Source organism: Balearica regulorum, chromosome 3 (assembly GCF_011004875.1).
Source record: "Balearica regulorum gibbericeps isolate bBalReg1 chromosome 3, bBalReg1.pri, whole genome shotgun sequence".
NCBI classification, from domain to species: domain Eukaryota; kingdom Metazoa; phylum Chordata; class Aves; order Gruiformes; family Gruidae; genus Balearica; species Balearica regulorum.
In genome coordinates this window covers 51,214,450-51,236,828 of record NC_046186.1, presented here as the reverse complement: position 1 = coordinate 51,236,828, position 22,379 = coordinate 51,214,450, and the positions used below count along the sequence as shown (strand labels likewise).

General features: G+C 36.5%; 1 protein-coding gene across 5 annotated transcripts in view; it reads right to left on the bottom strand.

Annotated features, from left to right (window-relative positions):
* Positions 1-22,379, bottom strand: part of FIG4 (FIG4 phosphoinositide 5-phosphatase) — a 74,686-nt gene that overhangs the window by 9,289 nt on the left and 43,018 nt on the right. For all 5 annotated transcript variants that reach the window (XM_075747862.1, XM_075747861.1, XM_075747865.1 and 2 more), the window contains 7 exons: positions 20,519-20,657; positions 17,239-17,297; positions 16,483-16,630; positions 15,515-15,598; positions 12,484-12,679; positions 8,802-8,884; positions 4,705-4,794 (listed from right to left, as the gene is read on the bottom strand). In XM_075747862.1, coding sequence (XP_075603977.1) covers positions 4,705-4,794; positions 8,802-8,884; positions 12,484-12,679; positions 15,515-15,598; positions 16,483-16,630; positions 17,239-17,297; positions 20,519-20,657 — 799 coding nt within the window. The remainder of the gene's footprint in view (positions 1-4,704; positions 4,795-8,801; positions 8,885-12,483; positions 12,680-15,514; positions 15,599-16,482; positions 16,631-17,238; positions 17,298-20,518; positions 20,658-22,379) is intronic.

Below are 22,379 nucleotides of genomic sequence, written 5' to 3'. Positions count from 1 at the left end.
AAGTTTATCTAACTTTCTAATGTGAAGCAATGTATTGGGGTGCATATTTGAAGCAGAGAGCATGCAAAAAAGCACTGTACTGTGAAACTATCAACATGCTTGAGAATCCAAGATAACTTGTAATTTCCAGTCGCTTGTTGACTAATTGTGAACACCTTTTGATTCACTGTTTCCACAGCAGTGTCAAGAAACTATTTAGATATTTTGCATGGGTTTAATGTAAAAAATAAATATACTTAACACTCTAAATATCCTTTATTCATTTACTTCTGCCTTTCCACATAAGGAACCCCCAAGAACTCCCTGGATGTGAATACACAGGAAGATAACAAGTTCAATACCAACCTTTTCTTTAGTACAGTTATAAAGCAGTGATAATACCATGTTTACAAATACAAAGCTATTTTTATCTACTCCTCCAAAAAATGGGCCTTATACTAACAAAGTCATATGGAAGTACAGAATGAACAAGAGAATTGCTCTAAACTGAGCTAACAGCTTCCAAAAGTAACTAGGGTTGTAAAAAACTTCATTAAAATTAGAAAATGTACTGCTCTATTTTTAATTTTATAATTTAAAGTGGTATTGTAGATTAAAAATACTCCAGTAGAGCATTTAATTAACAAAAATGGAAAATACAGAGTGCTCCATTGTTCACTGAAATTTGCTTCATTACTTTTATCTCAGTGAGAAAATAATGTATATAATGTGCATATACACAGAAACAAACAGTGAAAAGGTCCATATACTACTTGTACATAGTTAGCTGCTAACTTGTAGTTAGTTAGTTGCTATGCAATTTGAGTCATGTTTGATCAATACTTAGATGACAAGCAGAATTAGGTAGTTTTGGTTTAAAAAATAAAAAAATTTAAAAATTAAACATTTAATGTCAAGGGAACTTTTCAAAACCGGGACTATATGATATACCCCTGAAGACAGGGTATGTTTTTCAAGTATTTAAGGAGAACATAGCCCTGGACCATGCTGCTGATATCACCCACTGAAGCGTTCTGCTTGAGCATCCTCAGTGCCCCACAAAACCAAACAGGAGAGTAGACACCTACAGATGAATTAAAGCTGGCGCACCAGCGTTGTTGCCATATTGCGTAGGACACAACGGGCACAGGCACAGCACTCTCCTCCAGAAGTGCTGCAGTCAATCAAAACACTCAATTCCCTGTTCGGGAGGGAATCCCATTTCTCATATTCCTAGATGTAAGAAGTACATTTTGAAAGTGATTGAGAGTGTATTTTTCTACGGTATTATTTATACCACACCATGAGTACTAAGGAATTAGGAACAGGTGCACTGCGACAGCCAAGAGTAATTACGCTACAATACTTGCAAGTCTCTCTTCACATACATGATAATAGATTGTGCTAAAAGTAGTCCAGCTCTGTTTAGCTCTAACTAAAATTCTACCCTTTTCTCCTTCGTGGAATTCCTATGAACAAAAAGAGGAACTTCAATATCCTTCCAGATTCTCCACTCCTCTTCAGTATTATTTCACTGCATCACTGTAGTCCCTGTTCAAGTATCTGTTTTTTGCTTCTAATCTATACTTAGTTTCTAAATTTAAGCCCGAAGCTTTGCTTCAGTATTTCTACAATGTATATTCGAGTTCATAAACATCACTGAAGTGACACTGTAAAAATAAGAAATATTTCTTTTTGTATTGGCTTTATGTATTTGATTAAAATGGCCACAAGGTTTAAGGTTGTGAGGTTGTTTTTAAGATTGAAAAAGGATATTAAAAAAAAAAGATTTTCTTGAAAAGTGTGGAGATGACAGCAACTAACCTAAGCCTAAATTATATCTCACTGCTGATGAGAACCAAAGTTTTAGACTGAGTACTTCATTTTACTCTGAAAAGGACTGGGGTTTGATTGTATGTGTATCTAGAAGGAACTAGTGGAGAATCAAATTTGCCAGATTTTTTTTAATTTAAAATGCACCTAACATCAAATTAATATAAGTTACCATAATTTTTCAATTGCTTCAAGTGCTCCTTGAGAAACAAGGAAATAGAGAGTCCAACAAGTGCAAGATGTGCCTCAGCTGCTATTACTGAAAACCCTCTCTCTTGATTTAATCTTGAATATGGTACATTCATGCTATTTTATTTCTAAAAAGTTGCTATTCTCTGAGGAAATTCCTGATTCAGAGAAGCAATTCAAACCCTGTAAGAGAAAGCTTCCTTGTTTCAGAATTGAACAACATGCCTTTAAAGAATGGCTACATTTATGACTTTTGAAAGAACAATTTGTCACTGTCCAAACAGTACTTAAACATTTTTAAAAAGTTGCTGAACAAAAGTTGAGGAAAATTTTAAAGCTGGATAAAGATATACTTTCAGGAAAAAAAAATTACTGACTAAACTGTTTCCTCTCATGTCTGCACAGAAGAGTGTGTTTGGTAGAACTGTCAGAGAAAGATGATCTACATGGCTTCAAGAGGAGCGACAGGAGACAGATTTGTGTGCTCTGTGACTTTTACACTTCTGCTAATTGGAAACACATGGAAATTACACTTGGGAAAGGAGAAAAATGAACATCTGACTACCCAAAACCCACCAGAATTATGTCTATAGACTCTTTAACGTGTTCATTTTACAGCAGCATAGCATGGGGAATAATTTAGTCTACTTTAAGGGGGCAAGAAAGGAATTATTATCTCCTACACTGTCAAACATGCTAGGAGATTTTGCAATTACACAAAAGGAATTGCCTTCGCTATAGAACAAAATATTCCTATTATTATAAAATAATTTCTTAATAATAATTTCCCTTCAAAACATTCAGCGTTGTTCCTTCATTTTTCAAAACAGTCATACAGTTTGCAATCTAAGTTACTATTTTAATACCCATCAGATATATTTTATTATAAAACTGCATTCACCTACAAAGTGTAAGCTTATGAACGATGAACCATGCACGGTGGTATCATCACTTTAAATGTATGTAATACCAAATGACTGAGCACTGATATTAGGCAGTATTATCTCATACACAAAGATAAACCTGTTTCATATTATCCTGCTCCCTCAGCCCCACTGAGACACCCTCCAGTGTCCTACTTGGGTAAGTGCTATGTTCGAGGTTCCCTCACTTCACCAGCACAGAGGGAATGGACTAGAGCCAGTGCAGGATACAAAGCTGAGGCTTCTGTAAATCAACGGATTGCAGTAAAGGTCTGCAGTTCTATGGAGTGGCCGTGCTGTTGGGTAAGAGATTGTGTCCCCCAGAGACAAAAGTAAATGAAAACTTGCCTTGGTGAAACTTTAAGCTCCCTACAGTACCAGGAAGGTGTCAGCTGGGGAGTTGGGAGTTGATCATCTATACTCCAAGACCTGCTTCAATAATTTGGATAATATCATGACTCCTTTTTATACTAGTACTAAGAAAAGATTCAAACGATCTGGCCTATCACTAGAGGCCATTCTTGTACAGCAATAATCAATTCATAATCATAAACAGTTAAATTTCTTATTTCAGTATAAATTAAACGTGGACATATTGTATTTTTAATGTTAAAGTTATTTTTCATAATATTTTCATAGTAATGGAAAGTCACTCTATTTGCAATAGAAGTTACTCCACATGGCAGATATCCCTAGAGAGCAATCCTCCTACCATCCCACCACAAATGGCTTTGTTGAATATGGCTCCCATAATAATCTTTTGAGATTCAAGTATTCGAGTGTTTCATTGACAAAAAGCACTCAGAGCTTGATCTTCCCTTACAACCTACCATCAACTACTTACCTGTTTGGAACAAGATGCAAAATGTATCTGTTGTAACAAATGAAATGTTCAAAAAAATTTCCTCATCAGCTGAAAGTATCACTGATAAAATGCATAGAACCAGTATGTAACAAAGAGCAGACAACCAAAGCCTAAGGAGATAGATACTTTCCTCAGATACTTCTGAGGAAAACCTAGCAGACTGTTATAATAACATCTATGCAAGATTCAAGATGCTCTTTTCTTCAGTTAAAACACTCTGTATACCAATTAAAGGTAATATAGATCCTCTGACTTCAGTGACACAGATGGGCATTGAGTACACAAACCAAAGCAGGAATCAGTTCTACTTTACCCTACTCCCTCCACCACTTGCCCACTCACCAGAAAAATAAATATATAAAAATATCCTATCTGACCTCTCAAGACTCCTCAAATGTCCACTAATACAGGGCACTCATAGCCTTCTCAGAACAAATAAATTCAGGTCACTGCACACTAAAGACTGAGTTGCAACTTTGAGTGTTTTTTTTTTTAACAACAAATATGCAGGCCAACCAATCCCTTTCAAACTATCTCTTTCAAAAGCAATCACAGCAAGAACAAATTCCCTTTTAAACTCAGTAGCTGTGAGAACTCACGATTGCTAAGAATTTTGAATACAAAAATCTTGGCACTACAGAAAAAACACTCCACAAAAACACACACAGAACACCCAACATCAAAAAAACCCAACCAAAAAACAAACCACAAAAAGTAATGCAATTTTTTTTAAGTTACAAGGGAGAAGTAGGAACCTAATTCTTCATGCTATGTATTGAATCCCCTTATGCAGTAAAAGCAACAGAAGTATGACTCTCATACAATTTAACAGCAAATTTACCCAATAATTTTTCAGGTCTAATGACAAAAAGCAAAAACAAATAGGCTAAAGGGAAAAAGAAAAAGGGTACTTACAAATTTATAACCCTATCCAAGTGGTGTTTTGAGCAAAATAGCTGGCTGCTCTTGTCTTGTTTATGCTGACTCTGTCCCAGCTGAACAAACCTGGGAAAAGGAGTAGATGGGAGAATAAATCAAAGAAAGTAAAAGAACTATCCCCCAAAACTCAGCAAATGAAAGACAATTACACCAAAAAAAAAAAAAAAAAAAAAAAAAGAAGAAGAAAAAGTGTTATATAAGTCACTGATCATGAACGACCTCTCTGGTGAACAAGAGAGATTTTTAAAACCTTGCAGGGGTGCATGTGAGAACTCAGCAGCTTCCTTCAGCTTGAAAAAGGTTTGACTATTAACTGGTGTCCCCTGGTATGTCATGGGATAGGAACAGGCCTCTGCTCCTATGAGATAGGCAGCTCGCCACTGTCAGCTCCCTATGTCTTTTTCAAAGCAATCAGATGAATAGCCTATGGGAAAAGTCAACAGGAGAGACAGAGTTTCAGATTTAAGTCAGTCCTCAGCCAAATTCAATCTAGTTTATTCAGCTGAAACACTGTCAGTCCAGCTTACTTTTTTCCAAGCACGATGTTTTGGGAGAATTACCCAATTTCCAAATATTTGCTGGAAGGCACTGAAGATGCAAAATACTGTTATGGCTTTTTTCTTGGCAATGAATTGGAGCAAAATTTGACGAAATAGTTAATCACTAATCTTATTCACTTGAAAAGTCAGAAGGTTTCAAGTATATGTAATTATCTCACACTTGTTTACTCTCCAACACATCTGTGCTACTGAAAATGGAAGGAGATGTTAGGTGTGATGTTAACACTTTAATTTTCTGACTTGGAAGGGGTTTTTTGATAGTTACCTTCCATTTAGCTTAAAAATAGTCTTATTGGTCTATTTCAGAAATATTTACTACATTTTAATGGGGTCAAATAACAGTGCAAAAGCAATTGCATGGAATTGCACGTACAGTAGACAAAGGAACAATACATTCCTGAACAGCTTATCGTGACTTTTCTTTCTGCTCCAGATTCTATACTGTAGAAACAAAAGCCTCAGAAACACGCAACATCACTTTGGATGTTAAAAGAATAAATACTTACATTTCAAAATAAGAGAACTGTAAGTGGAAATAAAGATAATTAAGATCTGCTAGTGCAGGAGCTTGCTTTTAAAACAAGCTTTGAAAAGCAAATAAAAACAAACTGAAGGTGTAAATATTTTTATTAATTGGTTCAAATTATCCAATATTCTGAAACAAACAAGGCCTAAATTAACACAAGCAAGTTACCAGACAGCAATAAGACACCATGCACAGTTGATTTGCAGTGTACATCCTCAAATTATTTGAGGGGCCTCCCGTCCCTTCCAAACTCAACAATCTGTGGTTCTGTGACTTCTGCTTTGATGAGAATGAACACAAATGATCTCGGTCATCAGTGAAAACGGGCTGAACAGATTCAAATAAGTTTCATTTGCATTTGCATATATACTTAATATAGATCAGCTTACATAAAGTAACTTAACCTGAGATACTTTAAATCTGCGAGTCCCTGATGCTGATAAAGAAAAAAACAGGTAACATGTTCAATGATGTCAAGTAGAGTTGGGATCTTCCATCTCCATTCCCCTTATTACAATAATAGAAAGAGACTTGAAGTGACAGCCATAATCACACTGTGAAATAAATTGCTGCTATTCTCAAACAATGTACATTGTAATAAAGGATGTCAGTAAAATCTATACTTTCCACATAAATCAGCACATCAGACCATAAATAGCACTATGTCTTGTTAGCTAAAAGAGGTAAGGAAATTGCAATTGTTAGATTTTTTAAAACCTCCATTGCTTGAGGGAAATGAAATAAACACAAGCTTTTTTTGTCTTGAAAAGGATATGAATGGGAAGCGTCAAAGCCCCCATGGAGTTTACAGCACTATTGTAACAACAGGCTGAATGTTAGTCCAGCCTAAAAAATGATAAAATGGGAAGTAGCTGCAATTCTGGATGTTTTCATAGAGCTGTTCATCTGACAAAGTGACTTTTAGTAGACACCAGCTCACACTGGGCTATTGGCAGAACAATAACTATCCGGTACACCAAAGGCTAATTGTCAAATTGGCATCTATCTTCCAGCGTTTAAAATAAAGAATCAAAGTTAGAGGTATGGGTGAAGTTAAAAATTGCAGAGATAATGAGAAATGTCCTCCTCCACCCTATACAAGTGTACTATCTTCAAATCGCTCAGCATGTTTATTAAGGAAATGTAATTGATTTGCACTCCTGGTGTCCTGCATAAGCAATCACTCTCGGCAACAGCATTATAAGCCTTTAGGAACTAAGAGGGACTTCAATCTGGACCTCAATTTTTTCAACTGATCTCCAGTACTGAATTCCCATTATTGTGACTAGTTTTCAAAGAAAAAGAGTGCAGTTCAGGAAAAAATCTCCTCCATCAGGGAGCAGAATAAGTAACTTCTCGGTTCAGTTCTAGTTCATCTATAACTGAATTATTCCAGTTCAGTTTTGGTTTGAGTTAAAAAAATTTCAAATGGTTCAAATTAATTTCTGATTTAAGAAAAAAAGGAGATTTGAACCAGTTCCTTTTTGGCTTCAGTGTTATTCTGTCATATTGAGGAGAGAATCTGAGAACAATTACACATTTTTTTAACAATGGAAATGCATAGCCAGCACTCTATCTGGGGTGACGGCAAGTCAGAAACAGCATTCCTGACGCAATGGGAGTCACTGCCTTTTGTTGGAGAAGCATGCCATTACTTTGCTGATTGCTCCTGGGGACCTAACAGTTCATGGCTCCTGCGGGAGTGATGACAATCTGTCTTGTAAAGGATGAAATTCCAAGTTACCCTTGAATAAAAGCAGAAGTTTTTGTGTAGTTGGAGCTGGGAGGTGGTACCCTGATGCTCGCCCACTAACTTTGACCTCCAACTGCTCACAGTAAGCCAGCAGCTCCCAGCTCCTGAGGAGAGCCTGCAGGTGCCGTGCAGCACGCTGCCTCACGTTGTAAGAGTTTACCTCAATGTGGAGAAACAGAGTGGGAACTTGCTGGACCACCTAAGGAGCTGTATTTTGTCTTGCACTATGCCGTATCTTACTCATTTCCTGTGTGTATGGTTTGAATTCACAAAACCATTTATTAAGAACAAGTGGCAGTATGATGCTGTTCAAAACACAGTGTGTAAGAGCACATTATTACACACACTACGCTTAGTGCTGTGCATAGATACACAGACAGGTAAACCCACACACCACATGTATTTGCATGTCATTATTTCATGAAATTCCACATGTCGTTATTTCATGAAACTCCAATAATGGCAAGGGCTAAACTGACTTCTCCCTCTCCTGAAACTTACAGTACAAATCTCTGTCACTTAGATATCCATGCTTCTATACTGTGAGTTATTCTGACCTCTTTTCTCCTCATAGTCTATACCAGATTTAGTAACGGTCTCAAGGTCTCCCTGTAAAACCCACAATATTTTATTTCAAGCTCAAAAGGCCAAGATGTTTTAAGAAAAAGCATGAATATTATTCAGAAAAGTAGTTTTCCTTGAACACTAAAAGTCACACAACTATTTAAATCTGAGTAAAAGGCAACAGTTAACACATATCTCTATGAATAAGACATTATGTGAAAAAAAGACTCAACTTCTGTTGTTTTGTATGCATTTTTATAGAAGAGGCTATTTTACTTGTGACTGATTTGAATTAGTGTAATTCAACATTTGAAAAATGCAAAAATCACAGACTACAAATCTTAGAACCAGGGAACCTCTCCTAATATGGAATTTGCTTATTAATTTCTAGGACTATATTAAATGACAGGTATTTCTATTGAATCATCTTTCATTCAATTTAAGTTCCAAATTTTGCATTCGGAGACATCTGCACAACTTCCAGTGAAATCAGAGTTGACACAGACATCCGACTACAGTTTGATTTTAAAACTAGAATGATATATATACACACATAGATCTCTCTACAATTTATAATTTAAATAAGTTTAATCAAAGGCAGCACTTTGACAAGCTGTATTTAACCAATTTCCATTATTTTTTACTGATTACCACCAGAAATTTATCTCACCTAGCGTATATTGTGAGATCATCCTCTGAAGGAACATCTGAAAGATTGACTCCATACACATCTTTTGTTGATTGCACTACATTCTGGAACATAAGAAGAAAGATTCAGACTGAGGATACCATAACAACATCCAAAGAGAAGTTTACTTTCAAACAAGGAATGCTTTCTAAACCTGAAAATAATTTCAAAAGTGCAGGCAAAACCAAACAAGTTTCTCATATACATAGTAATCTTAGCTTGTGCGTGTCTGGTTTTTTTAAATAAAAATATTTTATTAAAAATAGCATTCAAGATATTTGTTCAACAAGTAAAGGAAAGGATTCTTGAAAGATAACATCAGATAAAACAACATATTAGGAGAATAAATTATATTTATAGGACATATAATGATGTAGGTATTATATTCTGTTCTGCATTGAAACTCAGTACAGAATAAATCATATTTGTTCAGAACATGCTCCCACATTTGCTTTCACACTTCCTGCTGTCAATTCTGAAATAATTACAAATTTCAGGTTGAACGATATTTTTATTTTATACATTACATAATCATGTCACTCAACTGTAACAAGGATTCAATGCATATGCAATACTTCACTAACTGAGGGGTTTACTGACAAGATGTGTGACTGCAAGTAAGTCAACTACAAAAAAAGCTTTCTTTTAGTTCAAAATGATCCAAAGTCAAAGAACAATTTAGGAAAAATATGTTCTGACCAGAGGTATAAAAGCATTTGATTATCAACTTGTGTGAGATATAAATAGAAAGGAACTAGCTGTTTGGGTCATGTCCTCCCCGCTGCCTGTGTAATGATACAATTTTTCTCTACTCTGCAGTTGCTGATGCAAAACCCACTAAAATCCAAATCCCTGACCAAACATCCAATCTTTCTGGAATAACCATATTTACTCAAGAATGCACCTAAAAATATAAGCTTACAAATATCAACTATTTTACACCCAAAAATAGCCCACACTACTGTTTTTCACCCAAACTTTTAGTATTTTTGTACAATGCAATACACAATCCATTGTCACAAATGAGAAAACCGTAAAGTGCAGACTGCCCCTGGTGAGAGTGCTGGGAAGTTGTCAGTTCAGCTAACAGAGACATAAAATGGAATATTTGTAAGTGTAGGCTTTTAAGTGCATTCTTCATTAAAGTTTCTTTTTTAACTTAACTTGAGGAAAAAAAGAATAAATATCTGAAACATTTCTATGGTTTACCAGTTCTAGAAAATAAACACTTATTTAATCAACTAGATAGATTATCATCTTTTCTAGTCATAGTTGCTTTGTTTCTTGTTACATTATTCAGTTTAGCCACCAAGTTTTGAAACCCTCCTTACAGGTCTTTTTAAACTTTTTAGCTACATGTGTAGATGCAACATATAATTGCCATTGCCAGAAAAATAAGTCCAAAACATTTTTCGAAAAGCCTGTATCTGATGCTCTGCCTAGCCTGGTAATGGAAAAACAACACTTTGCAAGCTAAATGAAGATCAGCTGGTGAACATATTAAAATCTAATGTCTAATGCAGTTGTTAAGATTACCTTTATGTTTGGTTTCTGAAAAGAAAGTTTCCATAAACGTTGTGCCCTCAAACATAGTACCTAAGAGCAACTTTGTACTTTTGAGGAGAATAAACAAATTTACAATGGCAGGCAGACATTAACGATAACACAAGTTAATGGCTAACACAGCAATTCAGCATAACTGAATAGGTAATCCTTTTCAGCACTGCAACTTTAATAAGCAATGACACAAATTAACAACGCAAGTTATAACTAAAATTCTATGCATGAAAAGGTGCTAATAAAATGGAAAATATTTCTTCATGTGCATTACTAAAAGAATCAGAACAGCTCACCCAATTGTAAGCCATTAAAATTCAATATTATCTTAAATCACATGTTGTGTTTACATGCATCTTTCATTTAAGCATCTTAAAAATCTAAAAAAAAAGATATCTTAGGTCTGAGTCTTGAAGTGTGTTCAATCCACAAATGGCAAAACTGAAATGAGGTAACTTGTGCAATGGTAAGAATCAAGAATAAAATTTCAGGTTGGATTTATGTTGTTAAAAACAAACATCTAGAAACACTCTGACGTGCTGGAAAACAGGTACTCTTATTCAGAGATAATGGAAAATTACCAGGTAAAATATCTTGCATAAACATAAATAAATGCATTTGTATTGCCATAAAAATTAATCCAAATTGTCCAAAGTGAATACCACATGAATTCAGAGTTATTTTATTGAAAATGCCATTAAGGTTAGGAAGAAGAAAGTGTTGTACAGAAGGCTGAAAATCCATTATCTGAGAAACCACACCCCTAGGCTAAGGACTGAATTAAATGAAAATTTGAATTACAGCAGAAAAAAAAAGGCTGCTTTATTCTCCGTTGCCTATCAGGCACTATATTTTATACTGACTAAGGTCATAAATACTGAAGTTTCTTCAAAAGTGGTAACGTGTGCAAGCACAACACTATAACCATTTAAATTAGCTGTGACTAAAAAAAAAACCAACACACAAAACAACCCCCCCCAACAAATGCCAACCCCCTCCCCCCAAAACAACATAAGTATCTTCCAAATTTTTATAGTCTCCATTAGCGTATCCTTTTGCTAAGACATTTTCAGTACTACCCAAAATGGATATCTACAAGAAAGAATTTGAAGAAATGTTAACATGAATTAATAAAATAGATATTTCCGTAATCATACAAATTAATATTTTCATTAAATTGGCATCCAAGAGATTCCAACAGAATTGGAGTTATGCTAGCAAAAAAAGATTAATCCCACAATTGAGAATATGCGTTTTCATATGACTGTGCAGATATGATTTTACTATTATCCTGCCATTATCTTCAACCTTAGTAGTAGCAGTAGCATAGGACCAATGTGACAACTTTATCATGCATGTTTTTGAAGTTAGTTTCTTTTTTTTTTAAAATGTCATACCAAACAATTATGAAATAGCAATTCAAAAATCTTCACATAAATCAGGTTGAACTTTAGCCAGATTGAACATTAATTTACAGTTATATCCACCTAGGCAGGTGGCATCATTCAAAATGAATAATTTGTCATTGAAAGAGGTAGTGCTCAGGACCTCAGATCCATACTACATGTCTTCCAGGGGGTTTGCTCCAGATTAGCTCCCATGGACTAAAAGTTGATTAGGTAGGTAGATCAGGTACATTCCCGAAGAAGCATCTTCCAGTTTAGTTTCATCCAAAAAGGAACCCCATTTGCATACTCCAAGACCACCACGTGACATGAGCCAGAGCATGGTAAGAGACAACGATCAGAAGAGCACTACTGCTCTGAACTAACACTAACATACATGTATTTTATGCTTTATACAATGGGCAACACGACAAGAGTACCTTTCAAATGCCATAGGTTTCTAACAGCACTTTTCATTTTCTGAAAAAATGTTATTTTCAAAATAGTGTTTCACTATTATAAGACAAGAATAATAGCAGTTTTATAAGCAGTTGTACTAATATCTACACAAAGGAATTACACAGGAGACTTTTTCACTTAATTTCTCAGTGCTTTACTTCTGACTGTTCTATAACATTTACTGGTTTGTTTGGGTTTTTTTTAAGGAAATGTGAATTTTAAGTCCATGATTAGCCTTCTTGCCTGCCACAATAATTTCTTACCTCTGTCATTTTGGTATTGTCTCCTGTATCAGTCACCTTTACTGGAGTTGAACGTTGAGAAACAGCACCTTCATCTTCTTTGTCTGTCCCAGAATCATCTTCAGAACTACTTGACACTGCTTCCTCACTTGGAGGTGGAGGAGCACTAGCAGCTGTTTTGCGCTGCAGCACGGTTTCTTCTCTATTACTTTTGTTCCTATTATGAAAGGTAGTGTGCATTTATGAAATCAGCAAGACATTAGCAACAAGCATTTTAAATTCCTCATTTTGGTTACAATCTTATTGGGGGAAATGAGTTCTATCCTCTGGAGCAATTTGTTGCTCATCTTTTGAATCCCCCAACTGATTTACTTTTCTTCCATCTCTTCTTATTCCAGAGCATTTAAAGACAGCTCAAAGGACGACGTCAGCTTTTCTCCACCAATTCTCTGATTTTTTTACTTAACTCCCTCCCCCAGACTGAATGAATAAAAAGGAATAAACATTGAGACATAACATCTTTTGGGTTTCATCTGGGAAAAAATTTCACTTTCTGATTAACATTGTCTGCTCCACTAGCTTTCTTAATCTTGGGCCCAAAAATCTTAATCATAACATCACACTTTTTTCCCTTCCTTTTCCATACCTGTCACCTCAGTTTAGTTCTTTAATCAGCAGCATTTCTTTATGCAGCACATATTTCTCACTCTAGAATTTCTAATCAATATAAAGAGGTGCCTTATTTATCAGAATTCTTCAAGATACAGCATCTAGATTTTAGTAGGCTAACACTGGGTTTAACTGTACAAGCTCTGAAAGGTATACGTTACTTTACCCATCAGAAATTATACCACCCTTATGTTCTCTACATCCTTTCCTACTGGCCGCAGAAGGGTACATGGCTGCACTTTCCTCACAGACACCGCCACAATCTTTCGGGGACTCTGGAGGAAGAAGGACTGGAAGGCAGGTAATTAATATGTTTGTAGACAAATCAGTCTGGAAACAGGGAAGCAACATCACCTCCTTGCTGAGGTGACTGTCCCTATATACACTGACATCGTGCGTGAATTACTCTGTCGAAGGCCCTAAAGGAAGACAGCAGCATGCTCAGAGGCTTTGACAACAGCATGCAGTTTGGTGCAAATGTTATTTTGAGTTGCAGCTCTACTGTTCTCCTCAAAGGAGTGGAGGTCACCAGTATTGCTTGAGCTCTAGTGGAGCACACCATGACTGTCACGAAGTGTTCTGCCTTTGCAGTCACATACATCAGTTTATCCCTGTAGTGAATTAGCTAAACTTCATATGCTTTAGGAGCACAAGACAAACAAGTAGAAACAGTCCTCCCAAAAGTTCTTTATCTGCACACATTCCCCATCCCCAGGACATTAATATATCAGAAGAATTCTTCCAGCTGGAACAAATGCCTTAGGGGAAAACCCAACACAAGTAAGTTTAATTTCTGACTCAGCAGAAACTGCCATCTCCTTAGATTGAAATTTACAGAAAGTTATGAAGACATACTGCATTCTTTTTAGAGAAAATTAAGTTTATCTTCCCTACTTTTCTAAATGACGTGACGGTCACAAGAAAAGCAGTCCTTTCTGAAAGCTGAAGTGTAGAGCAAGTAGCCAAACACTGATAAGACTGACATCCCCACTCTCAACACATACTCAGAAGGCAGCCAAGATCTAATTGTCCTAGGGGACCAGAACACTTACAGATGAAAACAGATCACCAAATCTTCCAAAAATGTCATAGTAGATCAAAAGATGATGACAAATGGGCAAGGCAAAGACAGCACCTCTACCGAGGGCTAAATATGGGTAAGGTGGAAGATTGAAGCCACCTTTTACCCCACTACACAGCCAATGTGTACATGGGAAGCCTTACGAGCAATACCCATGGAGTCCTGGAATGTGGCTTTGATCCAGCTGACTCTCATAACAATCCCTAAAAATCACAGTGGGGAGCTTGAAGCAAAGTGTCTGAGAAAAACATATAAGGGTCAAGTATTTAATGGAGTATCTGGAGAGAAATTAATTAGTCCAAAATCTGACATTATACCAAAGTGGAAGAATAAAGCTTATCCTCAAAAGTACCCATAAACTCACAATTCTTAGCAGAGGTAAACTGTGTAACTGTTGAATAGTCTTTCTGCTTATTCCCAGGGAACATCAATAGCATGAAATCAGGTTCTGCTAGTGATAAAGCATAGTGTACTCTCAACACTTATTGACAGTGAGTCCCTCAGGGTCAAGTCACAATGGATGTTATAATAAGACAGTTCAATTTTGTAGCTTTTAAGAGAACAGCAAGTTTTCAGAAGAACTTACAATGTTGTGACAGCACAGGTTTAGTCATTACTGACAAAAGGTTTCCTTAATATGAGGTATTAAAGAGAGAATGAATTGGTAGAGGAACAGTCCCCATAGCCCTTGTGTGATACAGCAGATCAAACACAACAAAGGAATAAATAAAGTAACAAAGCAAGTTCAGGATGCAAAAGCAGCTAAATGAAACGTTCATTTATCCCAATAACTGTTTCTGAATTATTTATGTAATTTTATCTATAGATATTTTTAATAACATTTTTTATCAAAAACTATGCTGAAACTGGTATTTATTGCTATTTCAGGATATGTTCTATTTATTCAAAATGTATTATTATTTTTTTAAAGACAACAATATTTGCATTCCTGTCATCTCCAATAGGGAATACAGTTGCCACTAGTATGAAGAGATGATCAAACTTTTAACAACCTCTGTATCTTTATTCTTGATAAAATTTTCTCATGGGTTTCACTTAGAGGAGTACAAGAAAACAGCAAAGATTAAACAAGTCTGAATAAAGAACTCCCAGTGTCAAATAAAAATCTCAAATGAGATATGATTTTCAAAGTGTACAATTCTACAGTATAACACCAATGATTTTTTTTTATTTCCTATGTAACAAACAATATGATACACAGACACACACATAGAGTTTATACATTTGCATTACAATTTCACTACTATGAAACCAGAACAAAATTTCATATTTCAGACTTACCCCAACACTGATTTTCCAGTTTCATCAGGTTTACGAACAGTAAATGGACTTGGATCAATCCCCACATTCTTAGGCATAAAATCTCTGGCAAAATAGAAAGGAAAAATTGTTTATGAGCAAAGTTCAACACATTTTTTTTTAAATTTTCTGGAAGAATCACCTCTAACATCTACCTTTGAATTAAAAAAAAATCATTATAAAAAGAAATATCAAGTTCTAAATTCATCATCACTAGTTAACGTAAATATAACCCCCTTAGGTATTTAAAAAGCTTTCAATTGCATTATTCAGTCCCATAAATAGCTGCAAACATTACCACTTGCCAAGGAGGCTGGAGCAATGTGCTCCATTCCTGGGCTGAAGAAGCCCTGTAACACAACTATGTTGTTTTCAAAATGCTGCCAACACTCAAATTAGGTCCAAAAGCTACATGAAACATAATCTGCCTGGAATTCTTTAGCTAAAACATGATTCAGATTATGCTTAGAATATCCAGCTGATTGCTGCCAATACACAAGAACAAAAAAAAGAAAAAAACAAACCACAAAGTAAACCCAAAACATTATCTGCCCAGGTGTGTGAAGCTGATGAACTGAAGAAAACAATTGTAAAATGAGAGCAGAACAATTATAAAACAATTGCTTTGAAGGTAGCCTCTGTGATCTGAGTCCACAGAGAAAAGCTCATTGCTCAGCCTTCAAGTGTTCAAACATTCAGCACCCCATAATGAAAAATAATTGGAAATTTAAGTGCTATCTTAAAAGACTTTTTTTAGAGTAGCATTTCCATTTTAGTATTGTGATTTGGTTTCTAGAAGTTTGTTTATTTTGAAGCTTAAAAAAAACAACCAACACTCCACAAAACCTATCATGTTACACAAATTTAACCTAGTAAATAAAATGTACATCTAACTGACAGCAAATCAACTTCCAGTTAAGGATTCATAGTCACAAAACATCCCAATATACCGTGTAGAATTGGTCATTGCCAAGCAGAAGGTCTCATCAAAACTGCTCAACTCATACGGCCGAAAAAACTCATTGTGGATATCAATTTCCTCTTCATACTTGTGGAATTTCTTCACTGTCAACTTACGTCTGTTTTCAGCGCATGTCACTGGGGAAAAGAAAAAAAAAAAATCTTTTTACTAACAATCATTGACTCTGCAAAAAATCTAAACAAAGAGTAACCTGCTTACCTAGCCACCCTACCAGGCATTTTTCTACAGCTATTTCCCCTCTAAGACAAGAAAATATGATATGAAGATGATGATGCACAGCACATCTTTAATAAACATGCATTATCAACCAACATAATTTCATTTCCCTTCATGATGACAATTCCTAATAACACATGCTCCACAGTATCCCAGAGAAATAAGATAGGCTAGCTATACCCTGTCATCTGTAACAGGAATGTAACCACCAACATAGACTATAAATACGTGTTAATAGGTAAGGGGAAAGAAAAAAAATTTAAAAAAAAAAAGAAGCATGCCCTGGCACATAAACATATGGAGGTCAAGTTTTAGCCTATTAGGTATCTCTCACATCCTGCAGGTGAAAAATCATAGCTCATTGTGGGGGAAAAAAAATATATTTGGCAATCGTTATGGAAACTTTTTTTTTTTTCAGATTTGGGATCTAAAACAGTTAAAGAACTTCTTTGACTAAAATTTCTTTTTTGAGGTACTCTATAAGACAAGGAGCAAATATAGTTCCTACCTTCATCAAAAGGAAGAGGTAAATGCTTCAGCACACCTGTGGTCCACCAGTAAGTATAGCTGTACAGGAAAAACAGATGCACAATTAAAACAGAACATTTGAGCCTGTATCCAGTCTAAGCGTTTGCACATAACAGTTACCCAATCACACAGCATCACTTTAGTAAACATTCCTTTATAATTCAAGCGTGGAAGAAAGAAAAAAATTATCCTTGGATGGAGGATTTCAACAGGCCCCTGTCCTACTACTTTGCTCTCAGGCCATGGAACTTAAACACATGAAGCTCAGTACAGGTCCGGAGGGAGGAGTGGGTTTCTTCCATTAAACAAAATACATTTCAGGTGCCTACCTCTACAGTACTGAAAATTAAGGTCTTAGTACACATAGAAGGTACTTATGTATGTCTCTTGTTCTGGTCTTTAAAATAAAGCATCAACCCCCACCCACCACTTGTTATTCACATCCTAAAATTTAGGAAAAGGGTACGAAGAAATGAAGGTCAATGATAATAAAATCGAAAGTCTGTCAAAGCAGCTGACTTCCATACACAGAAATACATTTTGATGTGACAGTTCCCCTATGCTGGCATAGCTAATAGCAAAACTAAGCCCTGCTGGAAGTTTATTCAGGATTTCTGAAAAACAACAAAAGTCAAGCTACATTCATAAAATAAAGCATGTTTTATCTTTCATTCATTTTTAAATATTTTTATTTTCTCTTCTCAAATGCACAGTAATTTCTTCTCTAAATTACTCTCATAGTTTCTTCTATTTCATTACTTGGGATGAAAAGACAGTAATCTTCATTGACTTTTATTTTAAATATGTGTAGATTCACAATACTGTGAAGGCTGTAATCGGAGTATTAATGGGGTTACTTCCTACTCATGTCAACACAGCCATCTGGAGGTGAAGCAATGGGTGCATTCCCATGCCCAGAGACAGACATGTTAGTGGGACTTCGCAAACAGTGCGGAGCAAGCAGGGCAACACGCTTCAATTCCAAGAACTGTGTATGTCTCAGACAGACAGGAATGAGTTGGGCCTGACAGTCCCGTCTCTTCCTGAAGTACTGGATGAGGCCATGCCAGCGAGCCATTATCTCCAGTGCCTTCAGAAACTATGCAGACATACCCAGTTTTGCTGCTTGCATAAATGGTAAGTAACGTGACAACAGAAAGTCTCCTTTTGCCATACTCCCTGTCCTTTCACATGAATTGCAAATTACATAAAATATATGAAACTCATTATGAACTCTCTTGTTTCTGATGGAGAGGCAAATACAATACAGAAAAAGCACTGACAGTCAAAAGAAGTTTCAGTGACAGGAAACAACATTTTCCTTCTCTTCCTAGATCCTTGATTTCATGATGAGTTTTCATTATTTCCTTTGCTGCTGTGCCCAAGGAATCCAAAAGAGGCACTGCACAGAGAGGCAGGAAGAAGTTACACGAAGAACTTGTCCATTAGTTTGGTAGAAACAAAAAATTACTTGGAGGAGCTTTTTTCACCTAACTACTTATTACATTTTGTTCACATGAGCGAACACCTGGGGTGTATATTATAAGTGCTCAAAAGAAATTCTGGCCAGAATTCTGTTGGAGCAAGTCCAGAGGAGGGCCACGAAGCTGATCGGAGGGCTGGAGCACCTCTCCTGTGAGGACAGGCTGAGAGAGTTGGGGTTGTTCAGCCTGGAGAAAAGAAGGCTCCAGGGAGATCTAATTGCGGCTTATCAGTTTCTGAAGGGAGCCTACAGGAAAGATGGTGAGGGACTCCCAGAGATCAGGGAGTGTAGTGACAGGACAAGGGGTAATGGGTTCAAGCTGAAGGAGGGTAGATTTAGATTAGATGTTAAAAAGAAATTCTTCACTGTGAGGGTGGTGAGGCACTGGAACAGGTTGCCCAGAGAGGTTGTGGAGGCCCCATCCCTGGAAGTGTTTAAGACCAGGTTGGATGAGGCTTTGGGCAACCTGGTCTAGTGGAGGTGTCCCTGCCCATGGCAGGGGGGTTGGAACTAGATGATCTTTGAGGTCCCTTCCAACCCAAACTATTATATGATTCTATGAAAGGTAATCTAATTAACAAGTAAATGAAGAATACTAACTTTTTTTTTAAAAGTTCCACCTCGTTTGAGAAGAGTATCTGTGACAAATAAGAGACAGCTGTTTAACAGAGTAACAGCTGAAAGGGAGACTAGGACATTCATATATTTGCAATGTATCAGCTGAATTAATTTTTGACATACAATAATGTTTGGAACCAGTAGGCAATGAAATTAACATTGCATGTTTCATGTGTGCCTGAAATAACACTTGTTTGTACGGCTGATATGAGTGAGCAGCAATAGAAGCCTCAGGAGACAATACAAAAGGATTGAAATTTAGAAACAGTCATATCCCATGCAAGCTGCCACGAGGGGTTAATGGACTAAGCAGCCAACAGGACTGAATGCACTGTTGAAACACTTGCAGTTTTCCCCAAACAAAAATATGTTATGCAGGTATTTAGATCTACCATTAGTGACACAGAGCTTTAAGACTCAGAACGAACAAAGACACAAACAGTGAAATTCCTAAGAGAGATGATTTAGTTAACAAGTCCACTACTGTCCTTATTATTAAAATGGATTTATTTATTTATTTTTTTTAACACACAGTATTTATAATCCTGAAGAAAATCATTTCACATTGTGAAGCACTCTAAAATTACTTTACAATTTTTATGCTTTAGCTCTATTACTTCTGTATATTACCGTGCAACTACAATGGAATGCAAATGAAGAAAAAGTCTTCAGAACAGGCTAGGCATGGCTGAAAGGAAGGTAGAAAATCATGCGCTTCTTGGTATGCACAGCTGCTGACTAAGTGCATTACACACAAACCTCCCCCAAATGTTATCCTTATCACCCAATCTCAAATACAACAATCACTTAATAAATCTGATCATCAAAATCACCTCTATATTGCTTACTGAGAGAGTGGTAACCGTACTTTGGTAAAACAGCGAAGCATTTCACACTGAAGGACAGGATTTCATATGAAATTAAACTTCCTTTTTTCAATACAACAGGAAAATAACATACTAAAGCAAATCCTTCAAAACACCAACATCCAACATTTTCAGCAATTTCTTAAAGGTTATTTAAGTTTTGATAAAAACATAAAAAAGAGTAAACAAGTTTGACAGATTGACCAAATTACTTGATTAACAATATGTATTTTTTAAAATTTGTTAGAACGACACCAAACAAAACAAAACAAAACAACAGAACAGCAAAGTACCTTCGCCTGGTCTGTGACAGACTGAGGGTGTTCTTGTGATGCAAATAAAAATCAGTGGGAAGTTCCCAGAGATGAGGTTTTCCTTCTGTAGGCTTGAATACTCCCAGAAAGAGATTGATAGAATCTTGCCTGTCTGCATCTGTTAGACAAGAGGTACACTTAACGCCAGGAACACTGCAGAGCTCAAGCCCACTCAGACATTTGCTTTGTATGTTTGCTCCTCACAGACAGTGTGTATGTCCTATGACTTCTACAGGGACCTTCTGGGCTTCCAGCACCGTATCGAAACTTCATTTAGACCTGACCTTCTGCCACACCAGCGCTGCCTCTTTCCTTGGTTTCCCTCACAGGAGCCGAGGCAGCAGCTCTCTGCTTAGACGCTTTGCAGAGGTAAGACCTCACGCTGCAGCTCCATCTCCCACCTCTGCATATATGTGTGCGCATGCAGCACATGCATGTATTTATGCATGTTTCAGGGATCAGACATATCATGATGAATTTACTGCAGTCTAAATAACAGAAGAATGATTTAATGACATTAAACGGTATCCATACAATACACAAGTTTCCCACACAACACACAAATTATGAATTCTTTGGGGTTTTCTAGCCAAAACATAGTAAAATGATTAAACTTCACAAACACCTTTTACTAATTTGGACTTTTTTCCCTGTTGGTTTAAATCATCGTTTTTTCTTGCCATATTCTAAGCTTCACTAAACTAAGTAAAACAAGTGCTAAAATCCAGTTGTTACATACCACTGTAGATGAAGCATGACAAGAAATCTTCTTGTTCACTTACATGTTTTGCTACCTAGCTGCAGACAGAATGAGTTACAACAGATAGGAAGAAAAGCTGGAGTCAGATGAGGAATTGGGGATGGTGAACTGTGATCAAGACAGCTTTGCAAGCAAGAGTCATAGAGGCAGAGGAAGGCTTACACACCAAGGATCTTCAGATACAGGGGAACAAGTGGAGAATTGAGCTCTATTTCTGCCCTGAGGAATTAACATGTGGAAAGGTCTCGTCTCCACTCTTGTTTGCACTTCAGTAATCATCAAACAAGGAATAGCTCAGACTAGTTCAATAGATAGTGTTAGTCCTTCAGTTCTCTCCACATTTCAAAAAGAGTATTATGAGAGTTGAGTGTCCCTTTAGCAACACACTGCATCGAAAAGACAAACTGAAGTCTCAGTATACCAGAAAGCAGGTAAAAAAATAGGCAGAATCCACAAAGCAGTGGTATGACAGCAAGGACAAAGTTGGTTCCTGGCCACTGAAGGAAGTCAATACTTCCTTCTCAGAATTCAAACCCCTCTTCCCCCTGTGCAACATATCATATTTTTACAGGGAATTAAGACACAAGCAGCTGACAAATGAAGTGCTAGGTAGAAATTTGGTGACAATAGGATTATAGAAAAGTGCAGTACTTTATAGAAGTGTGCATATGTGGAGGTCAATATTTGGAAATGGGATCTTCTGTATAAACAGTCACATGGTGTAATGGGGCAAGGCACCAGGAACAGGGAAAGAAAGGGGAAATCTCTTCATGTTGCTTGGCTCCCCTTCCCTACTTAGAGGGCTTTTTATCTGGAATCTGGCTTATTTCTTCCTTTTCTACTCACTCATACCCCCTCCAGATACTTTAACTGTCCCTTCAGAGCACTCCTCCAAAAAGATACTTATTTTACCTTCTTTCTTGCTCCTCACCTTCCCAGTTTTCAGAAGAGGATAAACTTATAAACATTAACTCTTCTACACAGTAATACTCAAAAGCACATGTAGGTCCTTATGGCTTGCAGGCCATGTTGTTTTTGCAAAATAGCATCACATTTTAACCAAGAAATAAGGAGAGAATG